Source organism: Gadus morhua, chromosome 8 (assembly GCF_902167405.1).
Source record: "Gadus morhua chromosome 8, gadMor3.0, whole genome shotgun sequence".
NCBI classification, from domain to species: Eukaryota; Metazoa; Chordata; class Actinopteri; order Gadiformes; family Gadidae; genus Gadus; species Gadus morhua.
Window position 1 is genome coordinate 21,583,169 of NC_044055.1, and position 22,936 is coordinate 21,606,104.

At 41.7% G+C, this 22,936-nt stretch overlaps 2 protein-coding genes across 2 annotated transcripts; one reads left to right on the forward strand and one right to left on the reverse strand.

Annotated features, from left to right (window-relative positions):
• The first annotated feature begins 96 nt into the window (after window positions 1-96).
• On the forward strand, window positions 97-16,790 carry znf644a (zinc finger protein 644a). Its single transcript, XM_030364913.1, has 6 exons — window positions 97-226; window positions 5,072-7,562; window positions 7,652-8,257; window positions 8,619-8,744; window positions 9,638-9,740; window positions 15,365-16,790. The coding sequence occupies exons 2-6, from the start codon at window positions 5,087-5,089 to the stop codon at window positions 15,561-15,563; spliced, it is 3,510 nt and encodes a 1,169-aa protein (XP_030220773.1). The 5' UTR covers window positions 97-226; window positions 5,072-5,086; the 3' UTR covers window positions 15,564-16,790.
• An 8-nt stretch (window positions 16,791-16,798) lies between these two features.
• LOC115549628 (A-kinase anchor protein 8) lies at window positions 16,799-22,098 on the reverse strand. Its single transcript, XM_030364946.1, has 10 exons — window positions 22,088-22,098; window positions 21,608-21,719; window positions 21,030-21,474; window positions 20,761-20,836; window positions 20,407-20,488; window positions 18,250-18,397; window positions 17,862-17,922; window positions 17,644-17,774; window positions 17,365-17,454; window positions 16,799-17,182 (listed from the first exon to the last, which is right to left on the reverse strand). Exons 3-10 carry the CDS (start codon window positions 21,351-21,353, stop codon window positions 17,162-17,164), a joined length of 933 nt encoding a protein of 310 aa, XP_030220806.1. The 5' UTR covers window positions 21,354-21,474; window positions 21,608-21,719; window positions 22,088-22,098; the 3' UTR covers window positions 16,799-17,161.
• Between the last annotated feature and the right edge of the window lie 838 nt (window positions 22,099-22,936).

Sequence of the window (22,936 nt, forward strand, 5' to 3'; positions counted from 1 at the left end):
TGATAATAAACACAACCCATTTGGTTAAATATGCTGACGAATTTATTATTAGAATAAATACGTGTTGTACTGTGACAGCCGTATTTACGTAAACCCTTTTATAGTAAATGGACTGGTCCACACTAGACCACCACGGAAAATGGCGACTGTGAAATGGATGGAAGACGAAAGTAAGAAATAATTCAATGCAGCGTATAAAGAGCGCCCCGATCAACGACGTCCGGAGGTAATATCCGTTTGTTTCTAAGTAATATAGGGATGTATGGATGGTAAGTGTTGAGGCACCATTCCCATTAGTTGTAGTTTAGTCTAAGGATTTGGCTTTGGTGTGGTACAGAGCCTAAATAGAATGGGCTGCAGATCCTGCAAGCTGCATCCAACAACACAGCATGATAATAACGGGAAGAACATGCAACGGGACACAGGTTGTCTGATTTCTAATTGATAATGTATTTGTTGTGATGTTGCTGCTAAAAAAGAATAGTGACTTTATATTGTGTTGGCATGCAAGTGAACTGTGCTCAAAGTTTTAGCTCGAGAATAAACCCCCTTTTGCTCATGCAAGCCTATTGTTGATGTAGTCTGCAGTTGTGTAGAAGATGGTTCTTTGCCATCATTTCCTCGAGTTAGTTTGACACTTTTATTTGCCCTCGAAGCTCCCTTTTCTTGCGACCTTGCAATCCATTGTTACAATCTACTTAACAGGTGATCTACATTATCTTGGTTTAGTAACACCCGTGCACTTTGAGATTATAACGTAAAATGAGGAAGAGAAATGTTGGCTAAGGTCACAACTCTATATACGTAAGATATATTTGATTGCAGGCTACTTAAAAAAGATGATGCACTAAATACTGCATTTTAGCAAACCGCCTCAAGATGTCGCTGTTCTATTTTGTACGTACCGAAGTACTTGCGTACGTATACATGCATAGACAAATAATTAAATATGATATGAAATCGGATTTTCCATTGATCGTAAAAGGTTGGCATACCAAATAGGTTCCCCAGCTAAAAATGTAACATTAAAATTTATGTTACCGAATATCAATTGTTGAAATAGCATAATATGCTAGAAATTGAGTTCATTGATAGAATAGAATATATATTGATTTTTTTAAAAGTGTAAGTGAACCACCTGTTGCAGCTCAAACCTCGAACACCAACACTATATCAAAGGAAAACTGTTTTAGGCTGAAGTTCTAGGAAAAAGGTGGGGGTGTTTATCCCCCACGGGTGAAGACATTTGGAGAATAGAATAGAATTTAGAATTTCAACAAATTTGACAGAAAAGGCCTTAGACCCTAGGGATTTCAAATTCTGGTCGGTTGGCTGATTGGTTGGTCGATATGCACTTGTCTGACCAAGTTAACATTGGTCGGACAATGGCTGGTGGTAATTTAATCAGGGGAAAAAGCACTTCTCAATCCACTATTTTCAGGGGTTTGAGGTTGCAGATTAATGTATTGAGTGAGAGGCTATTTTGCGTTACAAGTAACATTAATAATCAATAACAATTATATTTAAGGCTCCGTAGTTTGTTTTAATAATCATATAGATTAAGAGACTAATAATACTTAATACTTATTATGCTTTAAGACAGGAGGTCAAAACACCCCGGTATACACAACTTTGAACTCGCTCAACTTAAGGAAGGCTGCTAGTTTTAACTAAAGCCTGCCACACACATAAAGATTTTATAAATCTCAACCGATTTTTTATCTGTGGAGACCCCACACATTAACATTAACATTAACAGTTTTGATCGTATTGTGTGTGGTGTCCTGCGATATTCCAAACACAGCACACCACACACATAAAGATTTGTCTTCAGACGCACTAGAATCTTGTCCCTCAAGCAAGAAATCTCGCGTGAACAAACGTGATCTGACGTAGTACTCTGACTGACCTGTGGGGGCAGTCACACCAAAAATAGTCAATGAACTAACTACAAGAAGAAGTGAAGAAGAGCGAGTGTAAACCGGTGTAAACTCATGGAGGACCAGCTGGATACAGACTGCATGATGGTGGTTTTGGGATTAATCCTAACTGAAAAATCCCAAAGCAAATATTGTACAAACACTCGTGTGTTTTCCAATGTTCGACAAGTTTATCCTCCATATCGGAGGTCCATCTAACTTTAACTGTCTTCGCCATATTGGTGGTATTCAGGGATATCGTAGCCATGGAGATAGCTCGTTATAATTCCGTGTTCAGTCAGCTCGCTCTTTATTGGTTAAATTCAATATTACGTCACGTTGGAGACTCCCGATTGTCGGCTTCCCCCCCACACAAGACGATTTGACACCACAACGTTCTCCGCCGATAATCGTAAATATTGAACATGTTTAATACTTACGATTATCGGCGCCGACTGATTTCGGAGCCGATTGTCGGCCGAATTTCACTCTTAACACACCACACACTAGAAGAGAATCTTATAAAATAATCTTAAGAGCTTAAGATAATCGGGCGATGTCTGTCCGTGATCGGAAGGGGCAAAATCGGGGCAAAATCAGCCCGATTATCTTTATGTGTGTGGCAGGCTTTACTGAACATTTTCACAGAAGTCGTCTGCGTGGCATTTTATTAAGGCGTGACACGGCAGGCAAAATCATCGATTTTTCAGTCACTGGTCAATTTTGATATTTTGGGCTATTTTGCACCATTAACATGTAATGTTTCGCACAAAAGAAAAAAAACATTTAGGTGTTTGTTTTATTATAGTTTGTCAACTTGCGCCTCTGAATTTTACAGAAGATTCACCAAACGTTTGCTTTATTACGCACCGTTTCAAATACAGCCGGTCTCTGTCATATGTGTTCCGTGGTATCATTGGAAAGCACTCGATCTGCTGCACAACATAAAACTGATATCTGATTGGCTGGACTCGATTTCCGACCGGACGATTGATTCAAATGTATCACGTGGTATGCTCTCAAGCTTGGTTGGCTTTTGCCATAAGAATCTTTAAAAGCCGTTTTCTCAAAATGAGTTTTTCCTCACACGCCAAGCAAGGAATCTCCACTTCTGTAGCACCTACATGCACCAAACTTTAGAATCTTATTCTCACCTATTATATGAAGATTTTTACAGTGGGATTTGTTGATATATCATTCTTGGCCTGATTTACATGACATTTTATGCATAAAAATAGGGCGGCAATACATTTTTTTAAGGCATTGGCAGTATTTTCTGATTAACTGGATAACGAAAGGAGATATCCATAATCCCCTTTGTAAATATTTTTCGATTTAATATAGCAACAACATGAAAAAATAATTTGGAGCCTGGCTTTTTCCAATGGTCCGATTCTTCGTTTCAAAATGTATGCATATTTGCGCATATTTTATTAGATATAGCCTAATTAGCATATCTTAACATACAATTACAGAAAACTCAATTCAATGCATTTTCTTCTTCTAATCATGTGGCTAATCAACCGGTAAAGTTTCATAAAGATATCTGTAAGTTAAAAAAAAATCGTATTCACCTGCCGTGTCTCGCCTTAAAAAGGCCAAAAACTTATTCAGGCATATCCTCTAAAAGCAAATAAATCTGTTTTTTACATGTTATCTGCAATGCTCCAACTTCAACTGTCAACTTTCATGTTCAATGCTCGATAGGCTTTGAATGTGAACCTATTAAACCTTGGCCCGCATCACAGCATCATCTGCTGGGATCCATTATATTAAACACAGAACAAAATACAGAATCTGAATTCCCGACGTGGTTTGTCTATATACTATGCAATGCTTCCTGAAGTGGCTCTCCGTGGCTATTCCAGAGGGCGATCCGCTTTGTATTGTGGCTCTGCCGTAACTGAGTTGGATTCAGACCAAGAGTGGATCTAAAACCCACTGACGTTCTCAAAACCGAACGTTCATGATATCTAGGCTAGCATAGAGTTCTGCGAAATCCGTATTTTTTCCCTCCAAATTCAATTCGTTAATTTTATTCGGAATTCTGTGATTTACGATTCGTGCTAATTTTATCATGAGAAAGAGTGCCTACTTATGTGAATTAATATAATGTCAACGATTCAATAATATATAACACAACATTGCACTATTTGTAACTACTGAATGCAGTGTTTCCCCCAGAAAATGTCTTAGTCAAGGTGGTCAAGGAGCGGGGGGGGGTCTCCGTTTCAATTCCATTCAAAAAGCTTTATGGCACGACCATTGTTGTGAACAGTATTACTGATGCATTATTGATCTTTATTTTTTACACCTGATGGAAGTATGTTTTCTTTCCCTACGAGAGTTTTCTACTTTGTTAATGCATAATAATTAAAAATTATTTTTTACTATACATTGGTAGTCAAGGCGGGGCCCTATTGTTGTTAAGGCGGCCGCCTTAACAACACAGTATTGGGAGAAACACTGGAATGATAGCATTGCGTTATTTCACCTTGATATCTCGTTGTTTGGAATATCACAATTTGCATGCGGACAGCAAACAAATTACGGACCACAGCCACAAAATCGTGAATAAGAGCTCGGGCTGACACGGTGCTTTTCCTTGTTTTCCACACGGGCTTTAGACTTTAAGACATATTTTTCATACACATATTTTTACGGGTCGGATCAATAGTATGATGTCGACAGAATTTGCAAAACAGTTTATCCCTGGACTCATAATAGTCCCAGTATTGCTCTGTTCTGAATTTAGGAGTTGGGGTCGAAATCTTTAGTTTAAGAGGACTTGGACATCTTAGTTGGCCTCGTTCTCAAAGATGTGAGGTCATGATGCGACCAAAATCCCCCTCCCTCTCTGAAAAGGGGAGGGAATTGAATTCTGAATTATGCATTTATGCTTTATCGTCTGTAGATTCGATTAGATTAAGAAATTGTATCCATTTCAGTCAAATATGGAGAATTTGGCAAATTCTGCAATATTCCACGTTTTACAGATGATTAAATTTTTAGTACCAAATTCTGCGATTACGGCCACGATTTACCCATTATGGAAATCATATGGCCCTAGATAAAGGATAGGACTATACAACCCTACACAAATTGGTGTAATTTTTCGTAATGGAATAAGAACATCCAATTTTCTCTTGCAGGTCAAGGTCACAGAAATGTCATGCCTGGCAGCTTGTGATGAAGATGACAAAGATACAGATCCCGAGATGAATGCCCTCACACTCCTTCAAGAACCAGTGAGAATGACACAAGCGGCCTTATCTTACATAGACTCTTTTGGCAAGCCTGCTCTTGCCAAACAAAACGGCGTTCTTGATGTTTTGTCAAACGCTGAAATGTTGTCCCCAGTTGGCTTGGGAAACGGACCATCCTCGCATAGGGCTACACAGGCACATGATCTCAACAGCTTGTGCACAGAGGAGGAGGAGAAAAGCATCACACCCTTGAAAACAGTACAGGAAATTGATACTGCAGGAATATGGGGATTCGACGTTGATTCACCTGAGGACTCATTGGATGACTTCAGCAGTGCCCGTGATCTTCAGTGGGACCCTCACAAAGAGTTCATGCAGTTCTTGTGGGATGACCATGACGAATCCCCAGGGGAGGAGATGCAAAAGGAAGTTATGGTTTCTAGAACTCAAAAGAGGAGGAAACGTAAGATGGATATGGTAGTTATGGTAGATCCCTCAGAAGATCTTTACCCTAATCTAGGCCATAAATCATCTGAAGACTCGCATGATGGAGAAGACCAAGCACACTCTGTCCCCATGAGCAAGGTACAAAACCTGAGGATGCATTCCAAATCTTCATCAACTGAGAACAAAGAGTATCCAAATGGAACTGTTAAGGCCATCAAGCAAATTTTATACAATGCGCCAACATTAAACTCTTTTGATAATAATATAGGTCACAGGCTTTCACCCTTGAAGGGAAGACTTCCAGTCAATTCTCCCTCGGAGCCTAAGCCATCATCCTACCCATGTTCGAAATGTCACCTCGTGTTCAGAAAAGAGATCAGTTTGCAACAGCACTTGGAATTGCATTCAGATCTTTCCTTTATGTCGCCTAGTCCTTTTATATGCCAAGAATGTGGACATATTTTCAGAGAGAGCAGCTCCCTTTTAGAGCATATGGCTGTTCACACGAAGAGAAGAAAACGACAAGTTGATGAAATCAACGTTATGTCTGATACAAATAAGGCTGGAAACAATGCACTTTGTTGCCCTCAATGCCCATTTCAAACAAACTGCCAGAATACTTTTGTTAAACATGCCCTGACACACAGTAAGAGCAAGCGTTGTTTTAAATGTGAAAAATGTAAATTCCACGCAGTGTCTGAGAGAGGGCTTCGGAGACATAATACTTCGCAGCACAAGGATAGCGGCAGGGATGAGGCCGGTGTTTTCTCTTGCACAATTTGTTCATACCGAGTTTTCAGTAAAAATGTTTTTAGAAATCATCTTCAGTGTCGTCATAAACTGACGATCGAGAAATACGAGTCAATACACAGCTTACATGAGATTGAGACAAATGCACAGCTACCTGTTGAGAAGCAAGACTCTTGTAAAATGGAACATTCTGCAACAAAATCTAAAATATTCGTCCCCTCAAAAAAAGCGAATTCGATAAGTAACGTTTCCAATTTATTCAAGCATGAAAAGATGACAAGGAGATTTCTCAAGTCTCAAGAAACCCAGTCCAAGCTGGACAAATCGATCGACGTTCTCCTTTCTCGACAAAGACATGACAAAGAGACTGAAGCAAAACGGAAAAAAGAAAGTGACAATGTCATTACATCTAAACACTCGTCTAACAACGATGATAATGATTTGCAAGATCATTTGCAAGGAATGCATGCAACTAAGCTTCCAGAAACCAGGTCATCCTCAAATGGTGAAAAGCAAACTTGTGTTTCTAAGCCTGATGCAAATCCTTGTGAGTACAGTGTCACAGAGGAAGGCATTGAAAGCAACAGAATACCTAAGTCAACTTCAGATCAGGCCATTAAAAAGACGCCTTCGAAAAGAAAAATGTCAACACCTTTTCGAAACACCACAGAACAGGATTCATGCTTTATTTTACCCAAACATTTGCCAAGTCCAAAGATGTTAAACCGTTCAGAAGAGATCACAAACTGTGAAGAGAAGGACATTTTTAAATTCAAAGAAACTCTTGCCAACACTAACCTTTTCGATGACGATGATGTCAAGCAGGAAGAAAAGCACATTTATACATATAGTAGGAGAATGTCAATGAGAGGGGTTCTGCAGGCATCTAAGAAGTTGTTTGATAAGATAACGACTGACGGGAATGATGATGAAGTAAAGACTGATATCAAGGAAGAGTGCATAGAAACGGAGGTCTTTGGAGACAGCATTGAGTCTCACTCGATGACAATGGAAGGATCCTACACGGACGATTCGTCAGATTTGGAGCCGAAATCCTGTCCGTACTGCCCTGAAGTCTTTGAGTCTGGTGTTGGGTTATCCAATCATGTGAGAGGCCACCTTCATCGGGTTGGATTGAATTACAACGAGAGGCATGTAGTTCCTGCTGAACATGTGGCTTCTCGAGACAAGAAGCCACGCATGAGGCGCAGGATTTCTCCCATTCCACAATTGGAAGAAGGTATTGAGATAGTTTTGTGTATATTTGAGTCTGCACCAATAATACTGTGACTGTTTGACGGTTCTGATCTTGGCTTTCTCTTTTTGCAGCAGTACTGTTGGAACCCCCTGCAGACCCTCTAGAAAACTCTGATGACCTGGAGATGATCCATTCCTGTCCACTATGTGGGGACAAGTTTGATAACCGGACTGGACAGTCCAACCACATCCGAGGCCACTTGAAACAGCTTGGTAGACCAATCAAATCAAAGAACAAGACCCCATTATGCTTACTTCGAGAACTGATGCGGGACAAGAAAGAGGTCAATAGGGCTATTCAAATACTCAATAAGAAACGAAATAAATTCTCGTTTCGTAAGTCGTCAAAGCTAGCCAGGTCTCATTCTCTAACTGGACTCTTTAAAAATAATTATATTCCAACCATCTCCAATGATGCCGAATCACACTTCTCCAAACCCCAGTTTTCTTTGTTGGGAGTTGCATCTGAAAAGAAGCAGCTTGAGACCAAGTTGGAGGTTAAAGGATCTCTTTCGAGTGCGAGTGCCTTGATAGGGATTCTGAAGAAGAGAAAGTGCCAAGAAGATCCAAGAATAAAGGCTTCTTCTCAAATTTCAAAATCCACGTTATCAGTTTGTTCAGATACTGAACATGGTGCTGGATCAAGACTTGACGCTTCATTACTAAACTCGATAGCAGGTAAGTAATATTTTTTTTTTAAATTGTGAGTCCTCGATGGGATGGGATACAGGCTAGATTGGTATCTCTTAAAAAGATGGCTTCAATTTACGCCATGATGTGCCGTTTGTGAAGATCGCAGACAGTCAAAAAACGTGGCATTTATACTCGCTGTTTCGCACGGAAGCTCTGGAGGGGCTGTTGCACTCTGCTTGCCGAGCTGCTAAAACCCAGGCAAAACCTATTAAAGGTTTTGCCTGCAGGATACATCTCTAGTAGAATGGTTTATCTTGCCTGACTAGCTGAGGAATGGAGACTAAATACTCCCTGTTGACATTTTTGTTTGTTCTAACTTATTTTTCTTGTGTTTCTGTCTAATCAGAGAAAGGCGAGTTCAACCGAAAGGTTTGTATGCACTGCAATGCATCTTTCCACAGTGGAGTTAGCTTGTCTAATCATTTGCGGGCGTATGCAAAGCGAAAAAGGAATGCCTCACTTGATGGAGCAAGTAAGTACATGAAGAACATTGGCTTCAAACTGGTATAGTGGATGATTGTGTGACTTTTTTCAGCAATACGCTTAGCATGTACCTGTCATCTAACCCTTTAAAGGATTTGGCATATTTGCAAAGACCCCAGGTCAATTGTTGATATTCGCTATGTCTCGATGTAAATCCGCCAGTTGGCCAGCCAACTGGCCCATTTATTGGCCGGCCAACATAGCTTTGTCTTGGTTTTGTAAGACCCAAGTGAATACAAACTAACATGGCTAGGCAGGGTACTCCACTAGTACCCACAAAAAAGTAATCCACTAGTTTGGATTCTTTGTTTTTCGCGCCACTCAGCATGGTCCGAGAGACTGGGCTCCAATAAGTTTAACACTGAACATTTCTAGTGCACAAAATCAAAACTTGTTTTATGAACATGTTTGAGGAAAACTACATAGCCAGGGCAGTTTGTATGCACTTTTGTGAGATACAGCTATGGGAGCTGCTTAGTCGGAATATAATGGACAACAATCGCTTTCTAGCTTCCCAATTTCAGAATGCATTTACACCGTAAGAAGTGATGAGTTGAACAAAAATCAAGGCTGATTTCCATGCCGACATAGACAATGTCAACAAATACCTTGGGTCTTGGCCAACCAGCCATATCATTAAAAGATGTTGAAGGTAAATAAAGCAATCCTGGCTGTTATGGCCACTTGAGACGTGAAACACTGGCCTACTGCGATTCTAAAATTGTATTACAAATTTGGGTTAATTTCGCCTCATAAAAGTATTACATTTTGTAAGTATGTTTAGGGCCACTGTGATGGAATGCATTTTAAAATGTAAAAAGTAATTGTGGATGTTGTCGCTCGTATGACTTAACTGATAAGAATTTACCATATTTGCTTTAGTGATTGACTGCAAAGGAAGAAGACCTCGGTCAAGGCCTGGCTCAAAGAAGAAGACACTGCCCTTACCACAGACTCCAGAAGAAATGTACCGACTCACATGCCGGTAAAGAAGTCCAGCTCTTGTCAAATTTGTGTTCTTTCAGGTTGCAGTTTCCCCTCAACTGGACCTCGGTACACCATTATACAATGGCAGAAATATTTGTTTAGATAAGAGATGGTTAAAGGGGCTGTTGGTAAGATATGTGTCTAATTTGGTTTCCAATTATTAGAAATGCCATAGCCATCTGTCAGCAAGTGAAATGCTCTGTGAGAATATCTCTTTTGGTTGATTCGGCCTCTGTATTAGACAATTTTGATTTTAGAACAGTGGGTTAAGGTCTGATGTCTGATTTATCCGGAAAACTCTTAATATATCCTGCCCGTCTCGTGTTATCATAGCTCCACCTCAGGTGTGTGAATGCCACACTCCACAATGGTGCTGGTGAGGAGGGAGGGAGGGAGCAGGCGGCCCTCAAATCTTGCCTTGTAGTAAAGTCGGTGAGGTACTAAAGGGGTGATATAATGGCGCGTTTCCACTGCAGGGTGCGGAACGGATCGGATCGCAAAGGTGCGGATCGGGTCGAGTTTCCACCGCCAAAAGTGGGCGTGACCCGGACTTTGCCATACCCGTTCCGGCCTCGTTCTCGGGACTCCTCCGTTGGGGTACCGAAAACGAGACGAGACGCCTGAAAGGGTCCCGGGAAATTCTAGCTACACACCCCCTCCGTTGATTGGTCGACAGAATCATCACTTCCGGGTGACGCGGGGATAAAAACAAACAAACAGTAGCCTCGAGGTATTATTCTTTACAATTAACATGTCGCGTAAAACGCTTGCTTGGGCGAACAAGGAGGTGGAGACGTTCGTCTGCATTCTTGGGGAGGAAGACGTTGTTTACGATGTTTACGTAGCTGCCGCGGCGATCGACATCCGGCCTACCACAAAGGGTACTGTCGGCAGTGGAAACGCGACCTCGGAACTGAGCTGGGCTATACCGCCCCCTCCCTACCGCACCTTTGCGATCCGATCCGTTCCGCACCCTGCTGTGGAAACGCGGCATAATGCTCCTTCAATGTTTCCGTTTGCTTGAGACTGTTATATATAGGTATACATGTTTTACGTCTGCTAAAATAGAAAAATCTTTATCCGAGCCAGGGGGAGTATTCGTGCCCTCGAGAGGCCCCTCAATGAGTGTGTGAAACAGCTAATTTGCGCTCAAACTTGACTTCCGTAACAGTGTGACGTTAGGCTGTGCAGTAGGCGGTGCTGTAGTACAGATGTCACGCCTCCCGGCTACCCGCAATTTTTACAACTTCTCCGGGGTGTGAATTTGCAGACGCACGAGCAAAGTGTGCGACCAATTGAGTGGTTGGCTGACCAATCACAGCGGACTGGGCTACTCGGGAGGGGGGCCTTAAGGCGACATAATGCAAATCAGACCGTTTTTGAAATTGGTTTCAACAGTGTGAGAATAATAAGGGGTATTTCTAAAATACAGGCATGCAACCTTACTCTTGTGGTGCCCCTAAATGCAATTAACCCATTATTAAAGGGGAATTCCGGTGTAAAACGGATTTGGGATATGTTTTGTATGATAATGAGTTGAAACGTTCGTTTTGGAGCACAAAAAACGCATATAGACGCTTTCTTCAGTTGGCTGTTTTTAGCCGATTCTAACAAAACGCTATAAACTTGGAACAATGGGGGCAGTGGTTATGGTAAAAACGAAATCGCTATTTTAAACCATTTAAAAGGCTAGAAGTAGTCCGACACTTCTTTGGTAGTACAATAAGGGTCTTAACATATAAAACGAGGCATTGAGAACTTTGTAAGTGTACAGATTGTTTATTAAAAATTACATTTTATACACACAATACCATCAGTAGATCACCCGTCGACGCCATTATGTTTTTAAGACTAGATAAGTAGATTGGTGAACACAGAGCTTGCGTGTTGCTGACGGCTGTCACAATCTCTGTGTTTGTCAATCTACTTATCGAGTCTTGATAACAAAATGGCGTCGACGGGTGATCTACTGATGGTATTGTGTGTATAAAATGTACTTTCTAATAAACAATCTGTGCACTTACAAAGTTCTCAATGCCTCGTTTTATAGGTTAAGACCCTTATTATACTACCAAAGAAGTGTCGGGCTACTTCTAGCCTTTTAAATGGTTTAAAATAGCGATTTAGTTTTTACCATAACCAGTGCCCCCATCGTTCCAAGTTTATAGCGTTTTGATAGAAAGGGCTAAAAAGAGCCAACTGAAGAAAGCGTCTATATGCGTTTTTTGTGCTCCAAAACAAACTTTTCAACTCGTTATCATACAAAACATATCCCAAATCCATTTTACACCGGAATTCCCCTTTAACATCGTATAGGCAAAAGTTCAGATTATTAAAATCAAGCTAGAGGATGTTGTATAGTGATCTCATAAATTAGTTATTTACAAGTAATTTGTACTGTCAACCAACATTTAGTAGTAATTTGTAGCTCGTTTAGTGCTACAAATTACCTTCTTCTACTCGTTTATCTCTTTTAAATGGGGTTTATCGTACCTTTGTATGCTATATCAAATATTTAATCAATATTTAAAAAAAGGAAGTCAGAACTATTAAATGTGTGACGTTGCTGGTGACTTCTAGCAGAAGACTTTGCAGAAATGGAATTGAATCTTTAGTACATTTTTATAATTAGTGTATAATCCCATAAAGATTAGAATAGTTTACCTTTTTAGAATGAGCCGTTTAATAATAATAATAATAATAATAATAATAATACATTTTATTTGTAGAGCAAAGTTTAAGAAAGAAAATAAGGGTTGTTAAAACAAATAATACATATACAGTAAAAAAAAAAAATTAGCAAAAGGCTTTTTTAAAAAGATAAGTCTTAAGGTTTAGTTTAAAAATAGCTGTAGTCTGTGGGGCCGTCAGGTGGTCAGGGAAGGCGTTCCATAGTCTTGGGGCAGCAGCGGAGAATGCCCGATCGCCCATGGTGCGGAGCTTGGTCTTAGGGTGTGTGCTGATGCAGAGCGAAGGGTGCGTGAGGTGGTCTGGGGGGTGAGGAGCTCCTGGAGGAGGGAGACCTGGAATTCAATTCTGAATGTGACAGTGAGCCAGTGAAGGGATTTGAGGATGGGGGTGATGTGTTCATATTTGCGCACCCTCATCAGGATCCTGGCAGCGCTGTTTTGTATGTACTGGAGCTTCTGGATGCTCTTGTCAGAGATCCCGATGAGGAGTGCATTGCAGTAATCCAACCTGGAGGAGACAAAGGCGTGGACGAGCCTCTCTGCATCTGCCTGGGTGAGTGTAGGCCGGAGTGTGGCAATGTTTTGAGGTGGTACAATGCGGTCTTGCGGAGGTGATTGATGTGGGTGTCATAGTAACACCCAGGTTGGTGACAGATGTGGAAGGGGGAATGTTTTGGCCAGAGAAAGTGATATTGGTGATGTCGGAGGAGCGGAGCTGATGTGGTGTGCCGATGAGGATGGCTTCTGTTTTAGAGCTGTTTAATTTAATGAAGTTGAGCTTCATCCTCGCCTTTATCTCCTCCAGGCTGGTGGTCAGTGGGGATGATGGCAGGGGGCAAGAAGAAGTGGGGGTGGTTCTGAGGTACAGCTGTGCGTCATCAGCATAGCATAAGATAACCCATGCCTGCTGATGACGTTGCCCAGGTGGAGCATGTGGATGGAGAAAAGGGTTGGGCCCAACATCAAGCCCTGGGGGACACCAGGGCTTGGGGTTGGGCCCCACAAACTGTGGGTGTGTGATTTTGCTTTGCCCAGGGCGACGTGCTCGGTTCTGCCGGTGAGGTAAGAAGTGAACCTGTTGTGTGTATTTCCTGTAAATACACACAACGTATTGCAGGCGGTGGAGGAGGATATTGTGGTCGACAGTGTTAAAAGCAGCTGTTAAATCCAAGAGGATGAGGAGTGATGGGGAACCGGTGTCTGCCGCCATCAGGAGGTCGTCGTCGTGACCCTGACCAAAGCATTTTCTGTACTATGGCCAGGGCGGAAACCAGACTGAAATTTCTCAAACATATTATTTTATGAGGTGATCCTGAAGTTGTGCTGCAACTGTTTTCTCTAGAGCCTTTGACAGGAGCGGAAGATTGAAGATGGGCCTGTAGTTGGAGAGAACTTCTCGATCCAGGGTGGGTTTTTTCAATAGTGGTCTGATGACAGCAGTTTTTAATGCAGGTGGGATATGGCCAGCCAGGAGGGAGTGGTTTATGATCTTGGTGATGAGTGGAGAGACGGCGGAGATGTTGGTCTCCAGCAGGGCTGAAGGGAAGGGGTCCAGTGCACAGGTGGACGGTTTCAATTTTCTGATGACGGCCTCCACCTCTTCCTGTGTGATGTTGGAGAAGGAGCTGAGGGGCTGGACAGTCTCAGACAGTGGGTCAACAGTTTAGTGGGGTGAGACAGCAGTGATGGAGAGGTGTGAGCCGATGTTATTAACCTTTTGTTTAAAAAAGGTAATGTGCATGTTGCACCTCTCCTCGGTGGCCTCAGAGTGGCAGGGTGAAGGGGGTTTGAGAAGGTGGTTAATTGTTGAAGATCGTTGTTTGGAGTTACCGGGGCTGTTATTTATGATGGTGGAATAGAACCTGGCCCGTGTATCCCTCAGAGCTTCTACATATGCCCTCTTGTGCTCTCTGTATGCCTGTTTGTGAATAGTTTGTATCTACAGGGAGCGTGTCCTCTTCCACGGAGCCTGCCATGTTTCTACACTGACTAAATAACTAAATACTAATTATAAATCCATCAAGAAACCAACTCCCCTGACTACTCAATGCTGTCAGTCATTTTGGAATACCTACTGACGCGTACAGTAGAGTCCGACCGATAAAGGTTTTTTAAGGCCGATACGATACAAATATTTGCTGATTTAAAAATCCAATATTCCGATATATATTTAAAAAAGAAATTCCAGAAACACGTAACAAAACAAACAGATTTCCCTAACATTGGTTATTTGTAGTTATTTATGAGTCCTCACTAAAATAATAAGGCAATGCAGTTTAAAAATAAACTTTATTTTATTGTTTTATTGTCACAACAGAAAAGAGGACAAAAGTTCTGATAAATAAAATACAAAAAAAAAAAACTTAAGATATGAAACCCAGTCCTTTGAACAAAAACAAAACATTTTTTTTTTTAAATATTAATTAATTGGCCATTATAAATGCCGATACCGATGGTTTGGAAAATGCCTAATATCAGCCCGCCGATAAATCGGTCGGGCTCTACCGTGTAGGCTACCGTAGGTTCACATACTGGTAGGAAAGGGAAAAGGTATTCAGTTGGTTGTCATGTGCAACCTCACTGCTAGATGCCACTAAATCCTACATGCTGCACCCTTAAATATACCACCTTCCTGTAAAAAGATACACTAAAAGGAAAATGCAGGTTGCTCACCGGGTAGAGCGCGTACCATTAAGGCTCAGTCCTGATCGCAGTGGCCCGGGTTTGATACCCATGGTCCTGTGCTGCATGTCCTCCCCTCTCACTCCCATACCTTCACTCATATCTCTCCATCATAAAAGTATAAAATTAAATGCAACGCTGTATCATTTCCTGTGATTAAGTACCACAAAAAACCCATACGATTCCTTTTTAATGGTGTAATGAACAAAGTAATGCTGAAATGGAGGATCCTTTGCGGTTGTCGTTGCAGGTTTTGTGACCTCGTCTTCCAGGGTCCCTTGTCGGTGCAGGAGGACTGGATCAAACACTTACAGAGACACATTATGAACACTGGTGTTCCCAACACCGGACTGGGCATGGTGGAGGTGTCCATGCAGCCCCGGGACCCCTCCAGCCCCAGGCCGGACCAGGACGGCCCCTCCACAGGCCCCCATCATGCTGCTTCGTGAAGCCCGTGAGGAGTACTTCATGGGAAGTCCATTGACTATGTGTTTTGTACATGGATGTTCTTTCACTTTTACTTTCATCAAGTCATCTGTATGGCCAAAATGTACAACATTGCTTAAAGGGGACCTATTACGCTTTTTTGACTTTTATGACCTATAAACGTTGTTGTAATGATTGATAGTCACGTTTAACCATAATAAATTGTCAAATAATGACGTACATGCATTTCGACGTATTCCCTGCTGACAGTCTGGGGTGGCTGTGCAGAGCGCTAAACACTCGGGACAACGTTTGCGATTCACTTGTTCACATTTCCGGGAAATCATCTACGTAGAGGCACTCCTGCCGCGCCCCCATATGCCTGGTCAAATCTGAGGGGGCGGAGAAGGACGAAACCGAGCGTTGACAGAGAATGCTGAAAGCACCCAGATGAGAGGAAGAGTTTCCCGAAAATCTACATCGTTTTTTGTGTATGGTTAAACATGACTATCAATCATTATAACAACGTTTATAGGTCATAAAAGTCAAAAAAGCATAATAGGTCCCCTTTAACAGATTTTACACGTTGAATATATTATCATGGACTTTCATTTTAGAAATTATTTCCAATAATAGACCTAACAGAAAATTGGAACACAATTCCAAAAAAAAAGTTTTTATGCAGTAATGTAGTGTGGAACCCATTTCTAATGAAGACAACTTTTACCTCAAAGATTTCTAATGATTTAAACATCACTTATGTCCAGTTTGGGAACACCTTCTTTATCATTATTCACATTTAAATACACACAGGTCTATGTAACGGACAGTCTCTTTTGTATTGTGTCATATTTCCAAACATTCAGCCAGTGCTAACGGGCAGTTATTGATTGAAATACTTAAAAGCAATTGCACATTTAAAAAATATCACTGTTTTCAAAACTAAAATGTGAGGAAATGTTTGGAAAAGCAGCAAGTGTGTATGGCAACTCCTGTTATAGAATAGGGTTTATAGTATTACAATCACTGCATTGATTTCTAAAACAAAAAAAATTATGAAGATATGAACAGACAACCAGAGAGCAGATATTTGCTGCCCTTCGTAACTGTCAACCTATATTTAATGTTTTAGACAACTGTTGGAAAATAAATGCTGTTTTTAAATAATTTAATTTTAAATGTACTATATATATCACAGATACAATGCTTTCAACTTTTTGTGATGTTATAAATAAAAAGTTGAGCAATTAGGTTCATGTAATTTATTTAAAAGAAGATTTATTTTTGCAAACCACCTAGGATACGGATTGGGAAAATAATATTAACACATACAGGAAAGTAAGGTATTGACGTGGAACAGCCTCTGACGCATTCAACTGTTTCCAAATTCACAGTTGAATTTGACACTCCAGGCAAGTTTGAAAAGACGGAATCCGTCAAACCCAAGTCATGAGTATCACCTTGTCTCAAAGCGTCCTTCTTGGCAGTGGACATATCTGGTATCAATGCCATAGATTGTATTCTGAGTTTAAAAGGAAAGCGCTACATATGTATTGTCCTTAGCTGTATGTGGCAAACAGCATTATGGCTTGAGCTTCCTCCAGGCCATAGGATGATCCAGTCATTCAAACGGATTGCCACCCTAAGAAAGGGATAAATGTGTTATTACAGCACATGCTTCGTCTCTAGATAAATATATGAAAGGATTTGCTTACTATCTGATGTTCAAGTATTCTTTAGATCTAACTAGAGCTAACATTGGGCCTATAGCGTTGATGGGTGCACTTTCTGAATGTTTTTAGACTTGTTACTGTGGATATTTACCTGACGGTACTGTTCAAACTGGGGTTTTAATAGGGTGATCATAACTGCAGCCTTGTCAAGACATTCCTGTTTCTGCCGGTAGGAAAATGACTGCATCAACAGGAAAAATATGAAATGTTAGTTTCAGATCCGGCAACACAATATTTTGTAGTCCATTAGTAATGCTTGATAAAAACTAAATTAACAATGACAAGTGTATTACATATTCAACTACATTTTGGGTGAAGCTGCTCATCAGAACCGTTGAGCGTACTGAATTCCAGCTGGTCTCTTACATACCTTTTTGTTATGGAGGTGTTCCATAGAGGCGACATGGTTCTTCACGGAGGTCGCCGAGGTGGAGATGTAGACACTACACACAGCACAGTGGAGCACATCCACCCTGCTCATGTGATCAGTCTCCTTCAACGCTGAGCAAACAAAAACGGTTGGCCATCAAGCCATAATCACATATATGTGATAATATGTCAATTTTGGGCGCTCTCCACTTGCCCTACCTTCGATGTCCTGATCCACCATAGCACTGCAACACCGTCTCACTTTGAACATCATGACCTCCTAGGAGTTGTAAAGAGTACCACTGTAAATCACCATGGCCCAATCAAAACCACTTTGCATACTTTTCATTTCTTTCTGAATGTCTGACTTAATGATGTAAAAGGTTTAGGTACGATTCCAGGGCTAAAGGTTGAGTAACTTTCTCAACAGCTACAGGTTGAGTCCTTTTTTTTAACAACTGCCATAGCCATCCACCAGCTTTTTAGCTGATTAAAGCAGACCGCAAGTCAACTGCGATCCTGCATTAATTTAACTGGAGATGGAAGCCAGCCTGTGGGTTGGGACGCCCTCTCCCCTCACCGTGCGTCCCCACTCGGTGCTCAGTACCTGTAGGAAGGCCATGGTCAGGTCGTCGTAGTGGTTCAGCTGCTGAATGTGCTCCATGGTGTTCCAGTGGCCCCTGCTCTCCAGGTGCTCTTGCAGCCCCTCCAGTCCGGCACATTCCTCTTCACACAGCTCACAGGTGAAGGCGCTTCTACGAGATAAACCACACAGAACGATGGAAACGTTGACACCCTACCAGCCAGTGCGCAAAAACAAAGCTAACCTTTAAAAAAGGGTTAGGGTGAGGATCATCTTTGGATCATGTAGCAAACACCAACCTGAATACTTTTCATTGGTGGATCCAATTACTTTTGAGATCAATTAGATTGCAATCAAATAGAACATGTCTCAAATCACTCCTAGCTCAACGTTTGCATTACATTTGATGTTTATTATCTTTAATACATTTTAAATGAAGTTCAACACCAAGTAAAAATGTCAATTTGTGCCACAAATGCCACATATAAATATGTCAGCAAGTAGCTGTAATAATTTACTTTTCAGAGAAGCCCAGTGTAAATGAGGCCTTCTAAGTGGTATGGCTGAAGAAACCCTACCAGCCGAATAAGAGCTTGAAGATGCCCAACTCAGGCCAAGGTAAACAGCCGAAAAATGTCAGACCCGTTTGGATGAGAGTAACTCAACCAAAGAAGTTTGATCCAAATACTATTGCCTTCAAGAAACTAATGGCAACGTGTATGCTCGTCAGAGTGCAGCACTGAAGGGGAACCGGTCAGCAGTGGAGCGGAACGAGACACACCTGGCCACCACAACTTCCTCAAGCGACTTCTTGCAAAACGCCCCAACAAAAAACTTTCACTTAATCTCTCAAAACAGATTGCTCATGGCAACCGGCAGGCTGATCATCCCAGTGAATATTGTCTGGGCATGGCAGAAAACACACCTATATATTCTTCATTACAGCTGGACATTTTTCTTTTTGAAAATGGAGGTGGAAATAATGGGCAGCAGCAGCAACCTATGACTAGGTTATAATATGTTTAGTCCAAGGGACCTCCATCTAACCACTATAAAGGACCAAGTGGGCCAAGGAAGTAATGAATAAAGTTAAATGGGTCTGGATTCTATTCTCCATCCACTGAGGCACTGCTGTAAGGCTAAACACAAGTTGTCTTGTTCAAATTTCTCTTTAGGTCCCGGCACAGAAGTAGCATTACAAAAACGTGTCCAGCTGTATTGGAGTGGTCTGAAAAAATGTCAACATGAATAACATAAAGATTTGTTACATACTTTAGCCAAATTGAACTAAGCCATGTCATCTACTTTTTAATAATAATGAATTGATCGAATTTATATAGCGCTTTTCTAGACACTCCAAGGTGAAGGGGGGGACCTCACTCACCACTACCAGTGTGTAGCAACCACTTGGGTGATGCACGGCAGCCAATCTGCGCCAGAATACCAGCTCTCACCACACACCAGCTTGAGGTGGAGAGTGAGGGAATTAATGAGTCAGCCAATTATACAGGAGGATGATTAGGGGGCCAGATTGAATGAGATTGACTGGGCTACTCTTTGTGATAAGTGCCCTGGGATCTTTAATGACATCAGTGAGTCAGGACCTCGTTTTTACGTCTCCTCCGACGTTTTTTGTATAAATAAGTCCTGCCTCCTTCAATGCATGCTGCAATTGTTTTTATGATGAACTTGAAAAATGCAAAGAATGTAACATTTTACAGAATTTGCCAGTGAAACCCTGGTTATGCCTCCTTCCCCGCACTTTGAATTACAGAGAATACAGGCGGGAATGTGTCATTTCAATGCTTTTTGTATCTTTTCGGACTGTAGAAATAAAATTTAGAAGATTTTCTGTTAATGTGCAGCAACAAAGTCATTTGTTAATGTTTTCACCTTGTCATGGTGTCAACACAAAGATGGATTCTCTGGACTAACTGTCAAAGGTTCATGTAGAGTTGATGGCACTTCTAAGTGATTAACTAATGAACTGCATCTGATAAGCTGGCTCAAATGTCTTTCCCTTTGCTTGTCATATGGTAGCAGCAGCAGCAGCAGCAGCAGCAAGGGTGTGCATACGTTTCCCCATACCAAGGACGATGTGCACGTTTGCGACAGTTATATTTGTTCAATAAATGAATGTTACTTGGGAGATAGTTATTAAGTTAGTATTAGGTGTCCTACTGTTGTTCCACGTCCTTCACTGTGATTGCTCTGCTGCTCATGGCAATCTCTCGGGGAGATGCCATGTTCACCGATGACCCTCCTGTAGAGCAACAAATGGTAGGATTAGCAGAAGCAAAGTACCCCAAGCCACGTATGAAAAAACCAACACATAGATCATAAATCCATGAATTAAAACAAATAAATATGACCACAAACTAAGCTACAAGTAACTGCCATTATCCAATGTACCCTAAATGCAGGCGGTGGATGATGGATAATTAGGATATAGGGATACTGTCCCTTAACATGAAGTCAAGGCAGATGAGAGAATGTCAGGAAATGGACCCAGAATCTGCGTTGTCTGGTGCTTACCGGTTTCACAGTATCCTTTCTGAAGCTGATCGTCTGCGGGGAAGTTTGGCGTGGATAACCCAACATTTGTGGCAAACTGCAGGAGACGAAAAAGTGTTTAATTATTGCCAAATAACAACATTTGACTTTGCTTAGTGTTAACAGCTTTACTATTTGTCCCCTTTACTACATTGAACGCTTAATCTTGAAGTTCACTGAAAGATGCAGATGATTGCATCAACATCATCCATGTTCTAACCAGAGCATGCAGTGGATAGCGAAACACATACTTCTGGGACTCGCTCTTCCCTGAGACTGTGTTCCTCAGGACTGGATCTCTCATTGGGCCTAACAGGGTCGTAACAGATCTGGTCATAGGTCCTGGGAACACCAGTGCTAGAAGCCCGGCGATGTTGGCTACCACTTGGACTGAGACTGTCATGATTTGGCAGTCTGGCGTCTGGGTCTCTGTCCCGCCTCTCTGCGCTTCGGTCCCGCCTCTCTGCGCTTCGGTCCCGCCTCTCTGCGCTTCGGTCCCGCCTCTCTGCACCGCACTCCTGCCTCTCTGCACCTCGGTCCCACCTCTGGGCGCCCGTCTCCTTTGGTTGGGCCATCTCCCAGTGACTCCGATGGTCGACGTCTCTCTTGGGACTGTTGCGGTCGCACCGCTTCCTCTGCGCCAACTCAGACTCGGACTCTGACGAGAGCGGGTCGTAAGGGTCGTAGAGGTCCACCCTGGAGGGATGGGGAAGCCTTTCTTAGTACTCCATCAAACCCTGACTTTGTAAAGATGTCAAGAATGTCAATTAAAATTGTCCACTAAATACATATAAAACACCATCTACAATTAATAACTACAAAGACTTACTCCTCTGCATTGCTTGTGCTGTGATCCTGAGATGTGTTCTCCTCAGGACTGGATCCATCGGTGGGTTTGAACGTAGAGGCCCAGGGAGACCTCCACTGTCCTCCAGAAGAGGCTGAGGTTTGAAGATGTAATTCAAGGAGTTGGCATTTTGTGTATTCATGCAGCCTGTACCAACACAACTTTAATTCCCAACGTTATGTATCATTATTGAGGCATGCCTCAACAATTATTGGGGCATGCCTCAATAAACAACTTTTTTCCTAGAAGGCCACCAAAATACCATTCCCTTGGGGATAATTTTGACTGTAAGCCATCTCTAACACGTGAACTTGAGTGTGGCCCGATGATTGATCTATATGACTATTACAAGGCGTATTCTGTTGATCTCCCCAAAAAGGTGACAAGCATCGACCCATACCCGGTGAATCTCAACTGTATGTTTAGGGGCTGGCTGTGTTGTAGAAGGCATGTGAATATTACCTGTATGTTTAGGAGCTGGCTGTGTTGTAGATGATATGTGAATATTACTGTATGTTTATGGGATGGCTGCATTGTAGATGGTTTGTGATTATTACCTGTATGTTTAGGGGCTGGCTGTGTTGTAGATGGTATTTTAGGTGCGCTGGTTGGTACACTGATCACGCTTGTTGCAGCAGACCTAAAGCATAGTCTATGGAGATCGAAAGATTTGATTCGATGACAACAAACGAGCATCAGTCAATTGCTAAATAAAACTAAGTTTGTAAGTTATTCAACGCCATCTAGTACTTCTATTCACACTTCTCTTCAGTGCAGCATTTATCCACAAAAACAAACCATGTTCATGTTAGCGACTATTTAATATAATAATCGTTGTTCAGAAGCATTATAAAAAAACATACACATTCAGACATAACGTTAGAACCCATACGAAGTCAAACATCAATGTAAAACTCTTCAAATCAAAGATCTTGGTAGCTTTACCCTCCCTGTCGTGGTGGATGTCGTGGGACAGCTCCTCTGGGTGGCTTCACTTCGAAGTATTTAGGATTGCGCCTGTGGTTCATTGTAACGTTAACTTGTATCAATATATTAATATATATATATATATGTTTAAATATATATAATATATGATCCTAACTAAACTACAATTCCTCAAAGACAGCTAACCAGTTAGCGAAGGCGACCGACAAGTACCAAAACCTATCAACAGATGGGAGCATCCCCTTACGTTCAACGTATTGACGTATGCGAGTCTAGGCACACGTCGTGACGTTGAACGTAAGCGAATAGGCGTTAGGGCTAGAGACTGTAGAGACCTAAGAAATTATCTGCGCATATAAAATCACT